The 15,408-nt window shown below is 39.9% G+C and overlaps 1 protein-coding gene across 4 annotated transcripts in view; it reads left to right on the top strand.

Annotated features, from left to right (window-relative positions):
* The window catches only part of whrna (whirlin a), a 212,298-nt gene that overhangs the window by 176,912 nt on the left and 19,978 nt on the right, over window positions 1-15,408 (top strand). For 3 of the 4 annotated variants that reach the window (XM_042220570.1, XM_005921732.3, XM_005921733.3), the window contains 3 exons: window positions 6,015-6,089; window positions 8,294-8,879; window positions 10,390-10,559. In XM_042220570.1, the coding sequence (XP_042076504.1) occupies window positions 6,015-6,089; window positions 8,294-8,879; window positions 10,390-10,559 (831 nt within the window). Of the gene's footprint in view, window positions 1-6,014; window positions 6,090-8,293; window positions 8,880-10,389; window positions 10,560-11,507; window positions 14,293-15,408 lie in introns of those variants that run through there. The other variant, XM_042220571.1, reaches the window with a different exon arrangement.

Genomic DNA, 15,408 nt, shown 5'->3' with positions numbered 1-15,408 from the left:
GTACCTGATTGCTGGCTGCTAGGTCTCACTGGACATCTTGACTGTTTTTGTGGGTTTCGGTGCCTTTGAAGTATTTTTCAAAGAATTGCCTGACAGCCAAACTTTGTAGCATTAATTAAATCACAGACAGTATAAATTATGGCCGTAGCTGCCATGATGTCACCTACTGGTTTCAGAATCCTGTTTTGGAGTTTATTGGCTAATGACTTGCCAGTCATAGCTGACTTTACTTTTCAGAATCAGAGGCTCCATTCAACTTTTATACTGTTTATAATATCACCTGCTTGTCTAATTATGTTCAGTTTTGGTTTCAGAAAGTCAGAAACACTAACTCACAAAACTAAAGTGCAGGTGGGTGACCCCACAGTGGCTACACCAATCTACATCTTCCTGCGTATGCACGTACTTGTCACTCAAAGTGAGCTTGACTGTAATGGTGCTTAGCATTAACCATAAACTTCACAATCAGAATATTTATAACTCTTTTTAACAGTTTTTAGTTCCTCTAATTGCCACTTGAGGCTTTAAATATGAGTCAGTTCCTATAGTTTTTGTCATGTCCTCACTGGCTTCGTTTTCCACCCAATGGCGGTTGCTGTTTTGCCCTCAGCTTCAGTCTCAATGAGATTCCTGTCACTAAGACAAAAGTTCAACAAACTATCACCAGGTCTATTTCCTCTGAAGGAATTCTATTAAGAATTTTCAGCAAATATTACATCCCCTCATTTTTCTCTGCAGTGTTATTACCAAAAGGCAACAATGACAATGGTCATTACATTGCATTTATTATATGACACTAACCTAATGAGCCTAATATTTTCTATAGTATACTGCAGCCGCTCCACATGGGAAATTGCTGTTCCTGCCAAGTAGTTAAAGGCTGCTTTTCTCGGGCAAAGACTAAAACTTTGGATTTAGCCATTCTGAGACACCCTGCAATGGAATATACCAGATTCCTTGATTTTATCCTTGTTATTGATCACAATGTACTTGTGATAAGGGACAATGAGCCTGTCTGCATCATTTTAATCACAGCTTTAGTTTACCAGGAAGCTTTTTGCACAATTCAATTTACAGTAGATCCCACTACAGATGCCAGCAACTCAAACACAAATATGTAAGCATGTAGTGAGTGTGTCAGCATCTTGGTCTTTGGCTGGATAAAGATAAGTGGTTGCACGCACGAACACGCAAACCTGCACACACATACACACAGTTTCTAAGCTGACAGCGGAGATAAGCTGTCGACTGTCTGCAGATTTATTCACCAAACAGTCCTTCTCATTCAGATGCCCAGGATGGGTTTTGCCTGCCTTTATACTTTCCCCTCTGAGAAGCAACATTTACATGTGTGACAGATACTGGGTGTGTGCGTGGTGGTCTGCATTCTTACCTTGCATCTATGTGTGTGTCTTCTGGTGCTGTTTTGGGCCCATGGGTGACTGGGTGGGTTTGGGAGAATAAAAACAGTAGATTTCTGAACTAGAGTCAAAGCATGGTATACTCAAGTGAATACAAATGCACACCCTCTGATGCTCACATGTTTTTATAATAGTGTGGATACTCATTGACTTCTTAACTTCTACCCTACAACTAACTGCCAAACCCCCACCCTTACCCTCACGTGAACCTCGTGGACCTAGTCTGAACACTCTAACTAAACATTATTTACATTTTAAACATTAAAATATTACCATTGGTTTGTGGATACAAGCAGGACATCCTGCCTCCTATTCACACGTTAGAGCTTAGGAAGCTGGCTGGGGAGAGATGGGGTCCTGGTATGTCTGCTTAGAGTCTTGCTCCACCAACTTGGACCTGAATAAGTTGCAAAAACATGGATTTGTGGATGGACAGGACCAGACTGTATTATGTTTCCTTTTGAAGATAGAACATCATGCTAGATTTAGGCTACACAATAAAAGCTTGATTATGGTAAGAGCTGAACAATGTAGGGGCATCATCTGGCTGGGAATGAAAATAGGTGCTGTGCACAGTTGATCATTGTTACACATTATACAGGATGTTGTAAATTCCTAATAGAAAAAAAAACATGCTGCCGTAGTCTACAGTCACACTAAGGAAAACAATGGTTGGAGACCACGGCCAGAAAGCTGATTCTGTTCATCTGGAAGCTGCTTTTCAAGTCATTTCTTCAGTTTGGGAAGTCAGAAGAAAACATTCCAGTCTTTCAGTTTTCGATTGAACAAGGTTAAGTTGGCACTTACATGCAATCTGTATTCCACAATACTTTGATTATCTGTGATAAATCTCTAATGGGGCTGCACAGAATCCACACATCAGGTGGACTCTCTCAGCCAAAGACTGGGCTGAATCCATGGGTTAGATTTATAAATTATAAATTTATAAACAAAAGGAAAGAGTTAGTTTATTTCATTAATGACCAACATTCTACCGAGAGCAGTGCAATTAGGGGGCTCAAAAATAAGGACACATAATCAGAAAGTAATATAGTATAAGTGCAGGTTTCTCTCTGTGAAAACAGTGTGGCAGTTCAAATGAACGAGGGGAGGCTGAAGAAGAATTGGTATGTTTATGAAACTCTTCTGTTAGAAGTTGATGGGGTCTGTGTGTGGACCTGAGAACTGAGACACAGGTGAAGCGCAGGGATTATTATTTGGTTTAGATAGAGCTGTTTTGTCACAAACTCTTTCTCCAGACGAACTTGGAATTTGCGTGTAACAGCTGAAGTGTAGAAGAAAACAAAACTTTATTTACCATCTGATCCCAAGCCATCTGTGTGTTAATGAATATACTCTTAGTGTGTCAGCACCCTCAACCTCAACCAGCTGGTCACCGCAACTACAGTCGTGGCCAAAAGTTTTGAGAATGACACAAATATTAGTTTTCACAAAGTTTGCTGCTAAACTGCTGTTAGATCTTTGTCTCAGTTGTTTCTGTGATGTAGTGAAATATAATAACAAGCACTTCATACGTTTCAAAGGCTTTTATCGACAATTACATGACATTTATGCAAAGAGTCAGTATTTGCAGTGTTGGCCCTTCTTTTTCAGGACCGCTGCAATTCGACTGGGCATGCTCTCAATCAGCTCCTGGGCCAAATACTGACTGATAGCAACCCATTCTGCCATAATCACTTCTTGGAGTTTGTCAGCATTAGTGGGTTTTTGTTTGTCCACCCACCTCTTGAGGATTGACCACAAGTTCTCAATGGGATTAAAGTCTGGGGAGTTTCCAGGCCATGGACCCAAAATATCAAAGTTTTGTTCCCCGAGCCACTTAGTTATCACTTTTGCCTTATGGCACGGTGCTCCATCGTGCGGGAAAATGCATTGTTCTTCACCAAACTGTTGTTGGATTGTTGGAAGAAGTTGCTGTTGGAGGGTGTTTTGGTACCATTCTTTATTCATGGCTGTGTTTTTGGGCAAAATTGTGAGTGAGCCCACTCCCTTGGATGAGAAGCAACCCCACACGTGAACGGTCTCAGGATGCTTTACTGTTGGCATGACACACGACTGATGGTCACGCTCACCTTTTCTTCTCCAGACAAGCCTTTTTCCAGATGCCCCAAACAATCGGAAAGAGGATTCATCTGAGAATATGACTTTGCCCCAGTCCTCAGCAGTCCATTCACCATACTTTCTGCAGAAGATCAATCTGTCCCTGAAGGTTTTTTTATGCAACGCAATGATGGCTGCACGCGTTTCTTTGCAGGTCACCATGGTTAACAGTGGAAGAACAATGATTTCAAGCATCACCCTCCTTTTAACATGTCAGGTGTGCTATTCTAACCCAATCAGCCTGACATAATGATCTCCAACCTTGTGCTCGTCAAAATTCTCAACTGAGTTAACAAGACGATTACTGAAATGATCTCAGCAGGTCCTTTGATGACAGCAATGGAAGGCCGTGGAAAGGTTTTTTGGGATTAAGTTAATTTTCATGGCAAAGAAGGATTATGCAATTCACCTGATCACTCGTCATAACATTCTGGAGTGTATGCAAATTGCTATTATACAAACTTAAGCAGCAACTTTTCCAATTTCCAATATTTATGTAATTGTCAAAACTTTTGGCCACGACTGTACATGTAATCAGTCTGAGACAGCTAAAACATTCAGTGCAATCACTCACCAACCACAGGTTTTTCCTGGCAACACTGAGGTTCTTCTCTTTTTTCCACTCTAGTGTGAGTGAGGCCTTATGATGAGGCTAGACAACAAGAAGTCCAGCATGGCTTTTCCTATTTTTCTCTCTGTTCCATCAAGTTGACACTTATGAGGACAGTGAGCTACACCAGGCACTAAAAGTATTTCCTACGACTGACCTGTATACACCTGTGATCATGACAAAAAGAAATTAGTGTGTGATGTTGCTAGATAGCAGGTTTCAGACACACCACTGGACAAGGTGCTGTGTCTTTACATTCCTTTAAGAGATTTGGCTAGCTAGTACCACCTTCCATATAATATCATTCATGTTATGAAAGATGGCAAGCATAAGAAACAAAGAAGTCAAGTCAATTTGAAACAACAACCTCCAGTAAAAGTAAAACAACCTACTGGCTGTACACCTGGACAATGAACAATTAAAACAGGACCAGGTTTGTCTCTTACAAACTCCTTGGTATCACTCTGCAAAGTCTTTCAGTACAACATTACTTATGTGTTGGTCTTTGAGTCCTCATCGCACTGTGCAATGCTTCATTATATCATGTGTGCATGAGAGACTTTATAAAAGCTGATACACAGTCTTGATGTCATGAGCATCTGCGATGTCGGCTGCAGACAGTTCCATAACCATCTCTCTCCTACATCCGTGCCCTCAAAACACCAGCATCTGCCATTTTCACTGTTCTGAAGGAGTGCAGCAGGATGATGGAAGGATTCATTAGGTTTCTGTAGATCTCACTTTCTTTTGCCTTACTTCACTTAGGCTGAATTCAGACTACTAGTCTTTTGCCTGTTAAACATATTGTTTTATAGTGTCACATTTCTCAACGCCATTGATACTTTTGCTATCACAGTATTATGACATTGACCATTACATCCCTATTGAGCCTTTCAATTTAATGTAATGTAAATTCAAGATTTTAAGACTGAGATTGCATGTAGTACCAATATTGGCTCGCAGTTTGTCAAGAGGGAAGAGATGATCAGGAATATCAACATATAAAGCAGTGGGTTGCAGACATTACACCAGCACGAATGGTATAACTTGCATAACTGCTTAGGTTTTAAAACTGGAGAATCAGCAGTCTTCCCAGGCGACAAACATCCCAGTATTTCCTGCATTTGTACCTACTGTAATGTTTCTGCTGTGCATTGTAACTGTGGCTAAGCATAATCATACAAACTGTACATACGGATGCAGCAGGCTCTGACTGCTTACAGTGTAAAATTGCATCTCTCCGCGTAGAAAGTCGATTGACTCTTATGATAAATAAATTGGCCGTAAGTGCTCCACATGCGGCAAGGAGGGGTAATTAAGCCAAATTGATGGGGCTTTTGTTTTGGTTTAGTGTCAGAGTTAAATGAAGGGCAGCAATTCTCTGAACTCAGTTCCTCTGCTCTGGAATCGCTCACAGATCTTCTGCAAATTACCTCCTCTCTACCACGCCAGTGGGACTGAGCCTGCAAATCCTGCTTTGAACTGAGCTGATGGTTCTTTATCGATTTCGCAGCATGTGTGTTTTGCTTATGAAAGAAGACATTATGAAGTGAGTGTGGTTGTGTATGTGCGTGTCCTATTTGCTTGCCATCCTCTGAGACTGGCAAGCAAATGCGAACAGAAATGACGTCTTTCCCTTTTCTAGGAGATGAGGAACATTCGCCAAACCCAGTTCGGCTTTGTTTTGGGATAAATAGACATCTGTGTTTAACATCTGTTCAGAAGCTTTCTCACTTTCACTTGAATCAAACTCAAACACCCCTTGTTTCTGTCTTTGGTCTCCGTTTTCACCATCCCATTCTTTCTCTTTCACCTTTCCATCTTCCGATCCTCTTCCTCTGCTTCTGTCCTGCTTTTCCCAGAATGACAGCGTTGTGGAGAGTAATGAGGAGGATCCCCCAGAGAGCCTGAACATGCTGCTGACCGACATCTCTCTGGTGAGCTTGGCAGGCAGGCAGGCATAGCCCCTGCTTTAGCCTGATAAAGATGGATACTGCACAAGGGAGCAGTGAGTAGGTGTGGGAGAAAAACAGGTAGAAAAAGATGTGTGTTTGTGTGTGGAGGCTGGATAGAGATGCTTTAGACATGGTGACCTGCAGGGTTTGAATTTTATACTGATGATAAGTGTTTGCACTTCACGAAAACAAAAAGAAACAGAGGTAGAGCTTTGTAAAAGTAAGAGCCTGTGCACACTCTGTCCTTTTTTGTTGTAGTGTAGAAAGAAGAGATTAGACTCAGCACTTTGTGCCATTTGTCCAATTCGCTCCCTACCTGAGCTAGCCATGTTGTTGCGCTATTGTGTTAAAAAAGATACCATGGCAACCCCAGTTTCCAAAGTTATAGACATATCAGGGGGCTCGTTTGTTTATTGTCTGCAGAAGGATAAAAGAGTGAGGTTAAGGAGAAAGCTTTCAGCCTGCTATCACCCAAGGCTACCTGCTGCTCAAATCATACCTTTTGTTTTTTTAAACCATTTTTTTACACTCATTTTATGTCTCGCTCCACATCCTGGCAAAGCACTCGTGTCACACAGTGTTGTTCATTCCACTGTTGAGTTTTTGTTTGAGCACTCTTACCTGTAAACCCAGGATCCCAGCAGCATCAAACCACCAAGTTAAATGACTTCAATTCAACAAGAATTGGTGGTGAAGCTGGTGGGAGTTGTTGATTGTGTGTCTAATATGTGAATGCAAGGGAGTGAGTGGAAAAAAAAATGGTGTGAATGACAAGAAAACAATATGAACTCATCTTAAAGGGGACCTATTATGTTCTGTTCAGTGATGGACTCCACTAGAAGCAGTTAAACAAAAATCTACTGTCTGAAGTACAGTGTGTAGATCCTGCCCCTTTAAGTTTACTCTTGGTTTAAATGCACCTTTCTCTGATTGGTTGCCCCTCGCCTGGTTTCTGCAAACAGGACACAGTACTTGTGAGCACCCGTTCCTGTCCCTGGCGAGAGAACTCTCAGCATTGCCCAAGAATCAAAGGAGAGCATTAAAAAAATATCTTTAAAACTACAAAAAAAATATATTTTTCTTTTTTTTTTTCCACACTAAAATTTGTACTTTGATGTATGCACTGAGTGTTACTAATATATCAGAATGAAGGATACATGAGTAAAATTATAGGTGCTTAGAAATCAATGTGTGGTTGTCGTTAACTGCTTTCAAATCATAAAAGCAGGTTGCAAAAGTGATGAGAATTATAACAGTTTAGCAAAATTGAAAATGCTCATTAGTTTCACTGAAACTGTATGCATTAAAGCCATTAAAAAAACTATGTTGGGGGGAAAAAGTTATTGGAAACTGAGCTTTTAGGACTAAATCATGCAGCCTTGTGCCACTGGGTTTATTTCTACATATGCCAACCTCATCGTCTGGCCGTGTTTTTAAGGTGAAAAAAATATATAAGGAAGGATAATAATTTTGGATACATCTTGTTTAACTGCTAGTATAACTTTGTTCTCACAGTTTGTGAGTTTCCCAAGCAACTTATCAGAATAAATATGGATTGAAAATTTAATCTAATTTACCAAAAGCTTTACCAATTTCCTCCAGGGGGGAGAGGGAAAATTACAATTTAACAACACTGAAAAAAGCCCAAAATATGATGATCCAATAAATATTTCGGCAGTCTGCAAGACACTGTGCAGGAGTTCTGCATAGTTGGTTCAACAAAGGTTTTTGGTTTGTTTTTTTTAAAGGGACCTTCCAATCATTCAGGTGTGTAGTGAATTTTTTTCAATAAGCAGAAAAAGAACGTCCATTTCAGCAGTCTCAAACTCCTGACAAAGAAAAACGAAATTACATATAATATCACCATAAATCTAAATATAGGTACACTGACCGACCCAGCATATTATAGACTTGCACATAAACAGATCATATAAAAATTCTTCTGTCAAATTGTCTAAAAAACTAATTTCAAAATATTGGCGCACGACCCATTTGACAGTGTCGCTGCATCCTCTGGTGTTTAATGACTACAGACAAAAGTTGAACCTTTCCAGACGCAGAACTGATCTGATTTGCGAGTTTCAGCTCCATCAATCACATGGTTACATTTTTAATCACAGCACATTATGCTACAATATTTTGTTACACCCCTAATCAATGATGATGAATATATCCTCTCACTTCAGGATGATGTTCAGTCCGCCACAGCCGAGTCCCCTCCCTCCTTCAAGCCTCCGCCCCCACCAGGGGTGCAGAGGGGCCCAAGTAGAAGAGATCCGCTCAACAAGTGCCCCTCTTCCGAATCCTCACACTCAGGCTTGTACTTTACAGCCACAGCCTCTAAGAACCACGGCAACGAGCCAGGACACGCTCCTGCCTCACCCTCTTTACACCACAAACGAGAACGCCAGAGGGACCCGTCTCAAGAATACGCAGCTATCAGAAAGAGAGAGCCCTCTGCATTGGCCAAGAAACAGAAAACAACATCCGCTCAGTTGTCCACAGTCACTCAGCACAACATTGGCCCTTTCCCCAGGGTGCAGTCGCCCAGCAGAGGCACTAAACCCGCTGCCCCGTCCCCTTCACCTCCGCCTCCTCCTCCACTCCCTGCCCCTCCTCCGCCCCCTTCTCTGTCCCTTAAGCCAGCGTCCAAGACCAAATCCTCCCTCACCTCCTCTCCTGGGTCTAAACAGCAGTTTGTTACAGTGGAGGTTCACAGGCCCAACGCAGAACCTGATGTCAATGAGGTGCGGCCACTTCCCCAAGCTCGAGGTATGAAATACAGAGCTACAGATCTGATATGTTGAAAATCGTGCGCTGTATAGAAAAGATGGGTAACAGCCCAAGTGACCTTTACGTTTGGTCCTATTTTAAAGTCAAGTGTTTCACTGTCTCCATTATGGTGTTTTTGAGAGATAGATCCGAATGAGAAACCAATGCACGCTTCTTTTTTTTTTAGCTTAATCTTAGCCTTTTTGATACCATTAAAAACAAAAAGAAAATAAAACAAAGGTACATGTGAAGAGTATGAAGAGTAAAAAAACAAATTCTAAACTGACCTTATGTTAGATGAAAATCTAAAAATGATCCTCAAAGCTTTTCAAAAGTTTTTACTTTGCCTTTTAATATGAGGAAGATTTTTTTTCTAGCTGAGGGGTTTGATATCATTTGTTTTACCCAGTCATATTTAGCTTTGTGGTTGAAGACCGTAATTTACTAAAATAAACATTTCGTCTTTAGTCTGAATTTAAACTGGCATTTGAGACTATACCTTCATTGAAAAAGTGTTTACTCAGGTCACAGGGAAACGCATCCAAAGCAGTTACCCCCTGCTGACCATTAGGGAGAATGCAGGTTTAAAGCCTCTCAGTTTTCAGACCTGAAAGGTAGAGCCGTCTTTTATATACAGTCTATGAACCAAACAATGAAATAAATCGAGGATGAAGTTTGTTTGTTTTTAAAAGAATTTGATACATATGGTTACAGATTTGTTTTAAAATTAATCTGTTAACAATTCAATTTAAGTGACTGGGTATTTATCTATAAAATATTCCAAAATAAAATGAAAAATTATTTGCACGAATTAATCGGTTCCAATACTTGGAGCTGATAATTTAAGCACTACAGAAAAACTCAAATTAAAAGATTGTGCTTTGCATTTAGGGACAATATTTAATGTCTTGGGATTTCCTAACCCTGTGTGATCTAATCTAACATCTATGAATTAAACGACTGATGCATCATTCACATGGGCAGTTTGCTGCAATTGTAATCCTTTCAGTCAGTGGGATCCTGGTCAGCAGGTTATGAAACTGTGCTTTGGATACAGAATTGACAGAATTAAACATGCTGAAGTTTGAACACATTTACTGATACTGTTCAAATTCTCAGATTTGCTAATTATTATTAAATATGCAGTGTCAGATATAAAGGAGGGTGAAAAATGTTCGGTGTATAATCTTTCTAAATATGTGTTTGCTTGGGCTTAATGAGCTTAATTGAGCAAATACCCAGAAGATTGGAAATTACTCATACTGTATGCAAACATCACTAATCTAAACAAGCTTTTAATTTGGCATCAAATAAGATGATTTTCCAAAAGACATCAAAAAATAGTTTTTTTTGCTTAATAACATCTTTACCTAAAAAACTTCCCTTTATTTGATACCATGTTCTACTTCAGTGAGCTATATACACACTTTGAATTTTAATGGTTTAGAGGTCAAAAAAATGCATGCTATGTTTAGATTCCCTGACTTAATGTGTGCCTGCTTCCCCTCAGGTGGCACCCTGTCTCAGCTGTCAGACAGTGGCCAAACCCTCAGTGAGGACAGCGGGGTGGACATAGCTGAGTCAGGACACGTCAGGAAAGAAAGTAGCTCCCATTCCTCACGCACACACCTCCCCCGAGACACCCAGGAGGGAGGCGGGGGGGACAACCCCTCCAAACCGGTGAGGGGGGTTCTTCAGTGCAGCTCAAAGCTAAACATGCATGGAAGATTGAATTAACGCTCAAACTTCAGGAAATTAGACATGTATAATTTAGCCATGAGTGCTCTTGTATTTCTCTCTTTGTGAGGACCAGATTATGGTTTAAGAATGACATTCGCGAGTCGTTTTCACACTTGCACCTCAGACATTATCAAAGGCACATTCTCACTAGTGGAATTACTCTGTGCCGTTTGGTCAAGGTAAATCATGCAAGAGCAACTACTCATTATGCCGAGGAGCTAGAGGCAAATCCACCAGACTAGTACCTCCACTATTCATACATTGTCCTGATTAAACAACAGCTAATGTGTGATAGAACTCCATGGGACAATTTCATTCTTCAAGCACCTCTATCCTACAAAATAGAAAAAAGGCTTTATTATTAAATGGCCACATTTAGAAATTAAAGGGCATTTTTGGACTTTTAAGGTCACATTTCAATATTAAATAACATTTCTCCAAGGTGGGGATGTTCTTGAACAACAGCTGTTTTGGAAATCTGAAAAATACCTTTTTTTAAACTGTGGGTCTTTTTTTAGAAGCAGTTTTGAAAGCTATATCTTTGGTATTTTAAACTCAAGGGCAGTTTTGGTAACCTTGTGGGAAAGTAGAGACATTTTTTTGAAAATAAATATGAAAAGTGGACAGATTTTCTTGGATCCTCACTTCATCAAAGGGCTCAGGTTCAGGGGAAATGGGTCAGAACTGTATTCGGCTTGTAGTTAAGGATTTATGTGTTAAGAAATGAATGTCCGTCCAAGGACAGAGTGGGTCCTCACAAGCAGAGAAGTACAAGTGTGTGTGTGTGTGTGTGTGTGTGTGTATGCACTTAATTGCTAATCCTCCTCGAGAGTCTGTTCTTAATCCTAACCTTGATCTTTTCTCTCCTCCCTCTGTTTGCTCATGCAGATTGTTTCCTTTGTCTCACTCATTTGTTTATTTCTTACCCATGTCATTCATCGAGTCACATGCTCCATCATTTGTTTAATCACTGACTGCGCTGTAGCCTAATGAAATTCACAAATCCCTCTCTGGTTCTTAATGATTGATGGAAGGAATAACAAGCAAGGATGGGAGTAGTCTGATTGTTTATGGAGAGAGAGCTGATAAATTCAGCATCCAAAGAGATTGTGTAACATAAAAAAAGCTGCCTTTTTACTACCAAGAAGCAAAAATGTTTTCTTCTGCTTGTTCCTGAGTGTCAGGCAAGTGGTTGCAGAAAAGAGTGGAGTTATGTGCTCATAAAATCTTGCCCTTAATAAACTTAAGGAAGGCATTTTTAAGTCTTCTCATCTTTATGTCAAACAAAAGACAGCAGAAAGCAGAACTGTGGGGCAGTTACCTGAGTAAGTATATAAGTATGGCTTGAATTCATTCAAGAAAATAGAGTAAACCACTGATCACGTAACTGGATATTTCTCTCTTGCCAGTTTTAAAATGCTGAAACATGTTTTTGTGGGTCTTCCATTCATGTTCTAAGATAGATGAGTATCTGATGTCCTGGGTAATAGCATTCACAACTTCCTTTCATTGGCACCAAGCAATAATATTCTCTGGGCTATTGAAGTATGTCAGTGGTGTAGGGAATTGTTTTGCTTAAGGTTTTCACTAAGAAGCTCTAGATTGTCATTGTCTCCAAGTTCCAGCATGCTACTGCATAAAAGAGAGAGTTGATTAATGGATGTCCCACATCCATCTCTTCCAAACCACATCCCTACTACACACTCCTTTATGTCAGAAAGGTCACTCATAGACTGGTTTTCTTAATCCAAGAGTAAAACAAACAGGTTTTGATAAAGGTTTTGGGAAAAGACGTGTTGGATCCAAAATATGAGACGGACAAAAGGAACAAAGTGAGAGATAGAATGTCAAGCATTTAAAGGGCTAGATATTTTACTCTGGAGGTGATGTAGCCCTCACTTACGCAAGGCTAAAATGAGTATGGATGATTATATAAGCATATCTCTTAGTCCTCAGTCACACAGGCCTGTAAGCAACCCTTTGGCCACCTGTTTTAGCTGGTCTTCGGTCAAATCTGTACTACCTGACTGGTTGGCAAGTGGTTGCTGGAGATTGCTAACTGGTGCTGTGTGAAATCCAAAAGGAAACATCCTTGTGATTGTGTTGGTTGCCTGCAAACATTCGTTTGCATGAAAGAAGCCAACATGCCTGCAAACACTCGTATAATCCAAATCAGAAATGGAGCACATTGACCTCCAAAGTAAAATGTATGTCTTACTGCTGAAACCAACACATTTCAAAAGGCACAACTTTTACTTTGAAGCTTACTGATGTTCATTTCCAGATTGTACTGCACTCTTCACAGTTTCACTTTTTCTTAGCAAGCAGTTGGTGAGTGTTTGCAGACAATGCAGGACCTTCAGTGCAAATTACAGGCAACAATAAGGATCTGCTAGCAACCAAAGGAATTGTAAGGAGGTTTTGAATGCACCATCACAAACCAGTTTGCAACCAACTTCACCTTGCAACAGCAACATCCATCTACCAGTCACTAACCAGTCAGGGATTACTCATTTTTCCCTAGCGACTGATGGTTTCCAAGGAGTTACTGACTGGTCTCAAGGTTTTTGTGACTTGGGCTTTTGTAGCCAATTTCACATCAACTGCCAGCAGCTAATTGGGGAACACTCACTTTTCCTTTTATGACCAATTGCCAGTTGATTGCCAGGAATATGTATGGCACTATACAAGCCTCCTAAAAACAAGCTCAGGAGAAAAATAGTAACTCAATGTAGCAGTGGAGTGTGGTTTAGAGACTGCAGGTGGAGTATTGCCCAGTAAGTTGATGCAGTTACAAATGGTAACTGATTAGTATCTTACTTATTCTGCAGTTGGATGCTGGAACTTGGCGTTTGAGACAAAGGAATCACAGCGGACAGAAGTCTGTGTTCCTGTGTTATTGTAGTGAAGTTGAGTGGACTTTACCCACCGGATAAGTGTCATTGCACAGAGTGTGTTTGGCAGATCTGAATAGACGTTTGGTGATGGCACGAACTAGTCTCTGCCTCTTCTGTGTCCTGAGGGGAACTCATGAGTCGGTGAGGCTATAGTAGCTGAGAGGTTACACTGCTGTATGCAGGTATTTACTGCCACTCCAACAATATAAGTATGCACACACAAATTTAACAAATGTTTGTGAAGCTTAACAGGCAAGGGAACAAAGCAGCCACAACACCCATAAGAATTTCTGCTTATTGAGAGCTTTGGCTATACATGCTGTCGCAGGGAACACACTCAAAGTTGAATTCTGAATTCTGATTGTCAAATTCAACTCAAACCTTTTGACAGTTTGGGGGCGGAAACCAAGGGAGTAATTGAGCCTCTTATGAGCCATCACAAGGCACTGACACGCACATCTCAGTGACTGACGGCTTCGGTTAACTGTGTTAAACTAAGTTACACTGTGGCAGCAGTGTGGGTGTCATTTTAAGTTGTAAATTATAAACAGTTCCTTTTGAATGTACTGACAACTATCACGGGACAACTTTGGTTCAGAAGAAATCTAAGAAATGGGCGGTTGTTCTGACAAGTTCTGAAGTCCCTACTCAGCCATTTTGCATGAGTCTATTTATAGACTCATGCAGCCTTGTAAGGCTGTACTGGTGTTTTTATAAGTTATGTTTGACTTTATGACTTTCTGTGTCGTTTCTGGGATGCTTAGGACTCAAATTGCACTGCTGGAAATAGTGTATTTTGATGCATATGCTATTTTTTTTTGCAAATTTGCATTATAATATTTATTTTTGTTTTTCCTGCAGTATGTAAAAATTGGTGAATTTCAAAAATAAAACTATGAAGACGCTCAAAATAAATTTCCTGTGGTGGGAAACTAGTTTTTGCAACTTTTTTGTATTTACAGTTTTGAGGGATAAGCCTCTTAAATTTCTCTAACTAGAAATATATGTTAAAAAAGCAAAAACGATTTTCAATTTTTTTTGTAGTTTATTGCACTTTTTTGCAATTTATGTAATTACTATGCACTTAATGCATACATATATTACAATTTGGGCTATAATGGTTGTATTGGTGTACAGCAACTTGAAATGCTCCAAAAATGGCTCTACAGCATGTAAAAATATAATATAAGCTCTGGCGGACATGGTTGTATGGTAGGTCTTAAAGGGTTAATAACGTAACCCTTTCCTTACTACTAAAAAAAAAAACGAGCTGTTGTAGTTTTTATTTCAGTTCTTGGCAGAAAGTGTAGCTTGTTAAACCTTTGTTTTATTTCTGATTCAACCTCTCTGTCTCCTTTTTTTTTTCTTAAAGCACTTTTATTGTTGATTCCTTGGATCCTCTGGGAGTTTATCAGGGATCCAGCCCCAAGTCCTCTTATAACAGAAATAATGGCTCGGTTAACAGGTTTTCAGGATGTCTGAAGTATTCAGTAATCCAGTGATTGTTGTAGTACACTCAAGCCCAAAGCACATTGGAACTTTTAATAGTTAATGTTTTTTAAATTATACATGTTATACAAGTTAACCACTACACTGAATCCCTTTAACTCACACTGATCTTGGAACCTGGACATAAAAACCCAAAAACATGTTTCAGATTCATTTATAAAGGAAATAAACACCTATAAATGGAAGGAAACTGTACAAGACCCAGCATAAACATGACTACATCATGGAAATGGAAATTAAATGTGTTTTATTTTGTCCTCTGACTTGTGAAGGTGTTAAATTGATTGCTCATTCAGAATAAACAAGGGAAACCATTAGGAAGCTCATTGTTGCTCCATTAAAATAGCCAAACATACAGTATAGTACAGTGTAAGCCAAGCAAA

The sequence above is a fragment of the Haplochromis burtoni genome, unplaced genomic scaffold (assembly GCF_018398535.1).
Source record: "Haplochromis burtoni strain Fernald_Lab_line unplaced genomic scaffold, NCSU_Asbu1 Contig_51, whole genome shotgun sequence".
Classification (NCBI taxonomy): Eukaryota; Metazoa; Chordata; class Actinopteri; order Cichliformes; family Cichlidae; genus Haplochromis; species Haplochromis burtoni.
The sequence above is the reverse complement of the archived record's forward strand: the minus strand, read 5'-3'. Positions and strand labels throughout refer to the sequence as shown.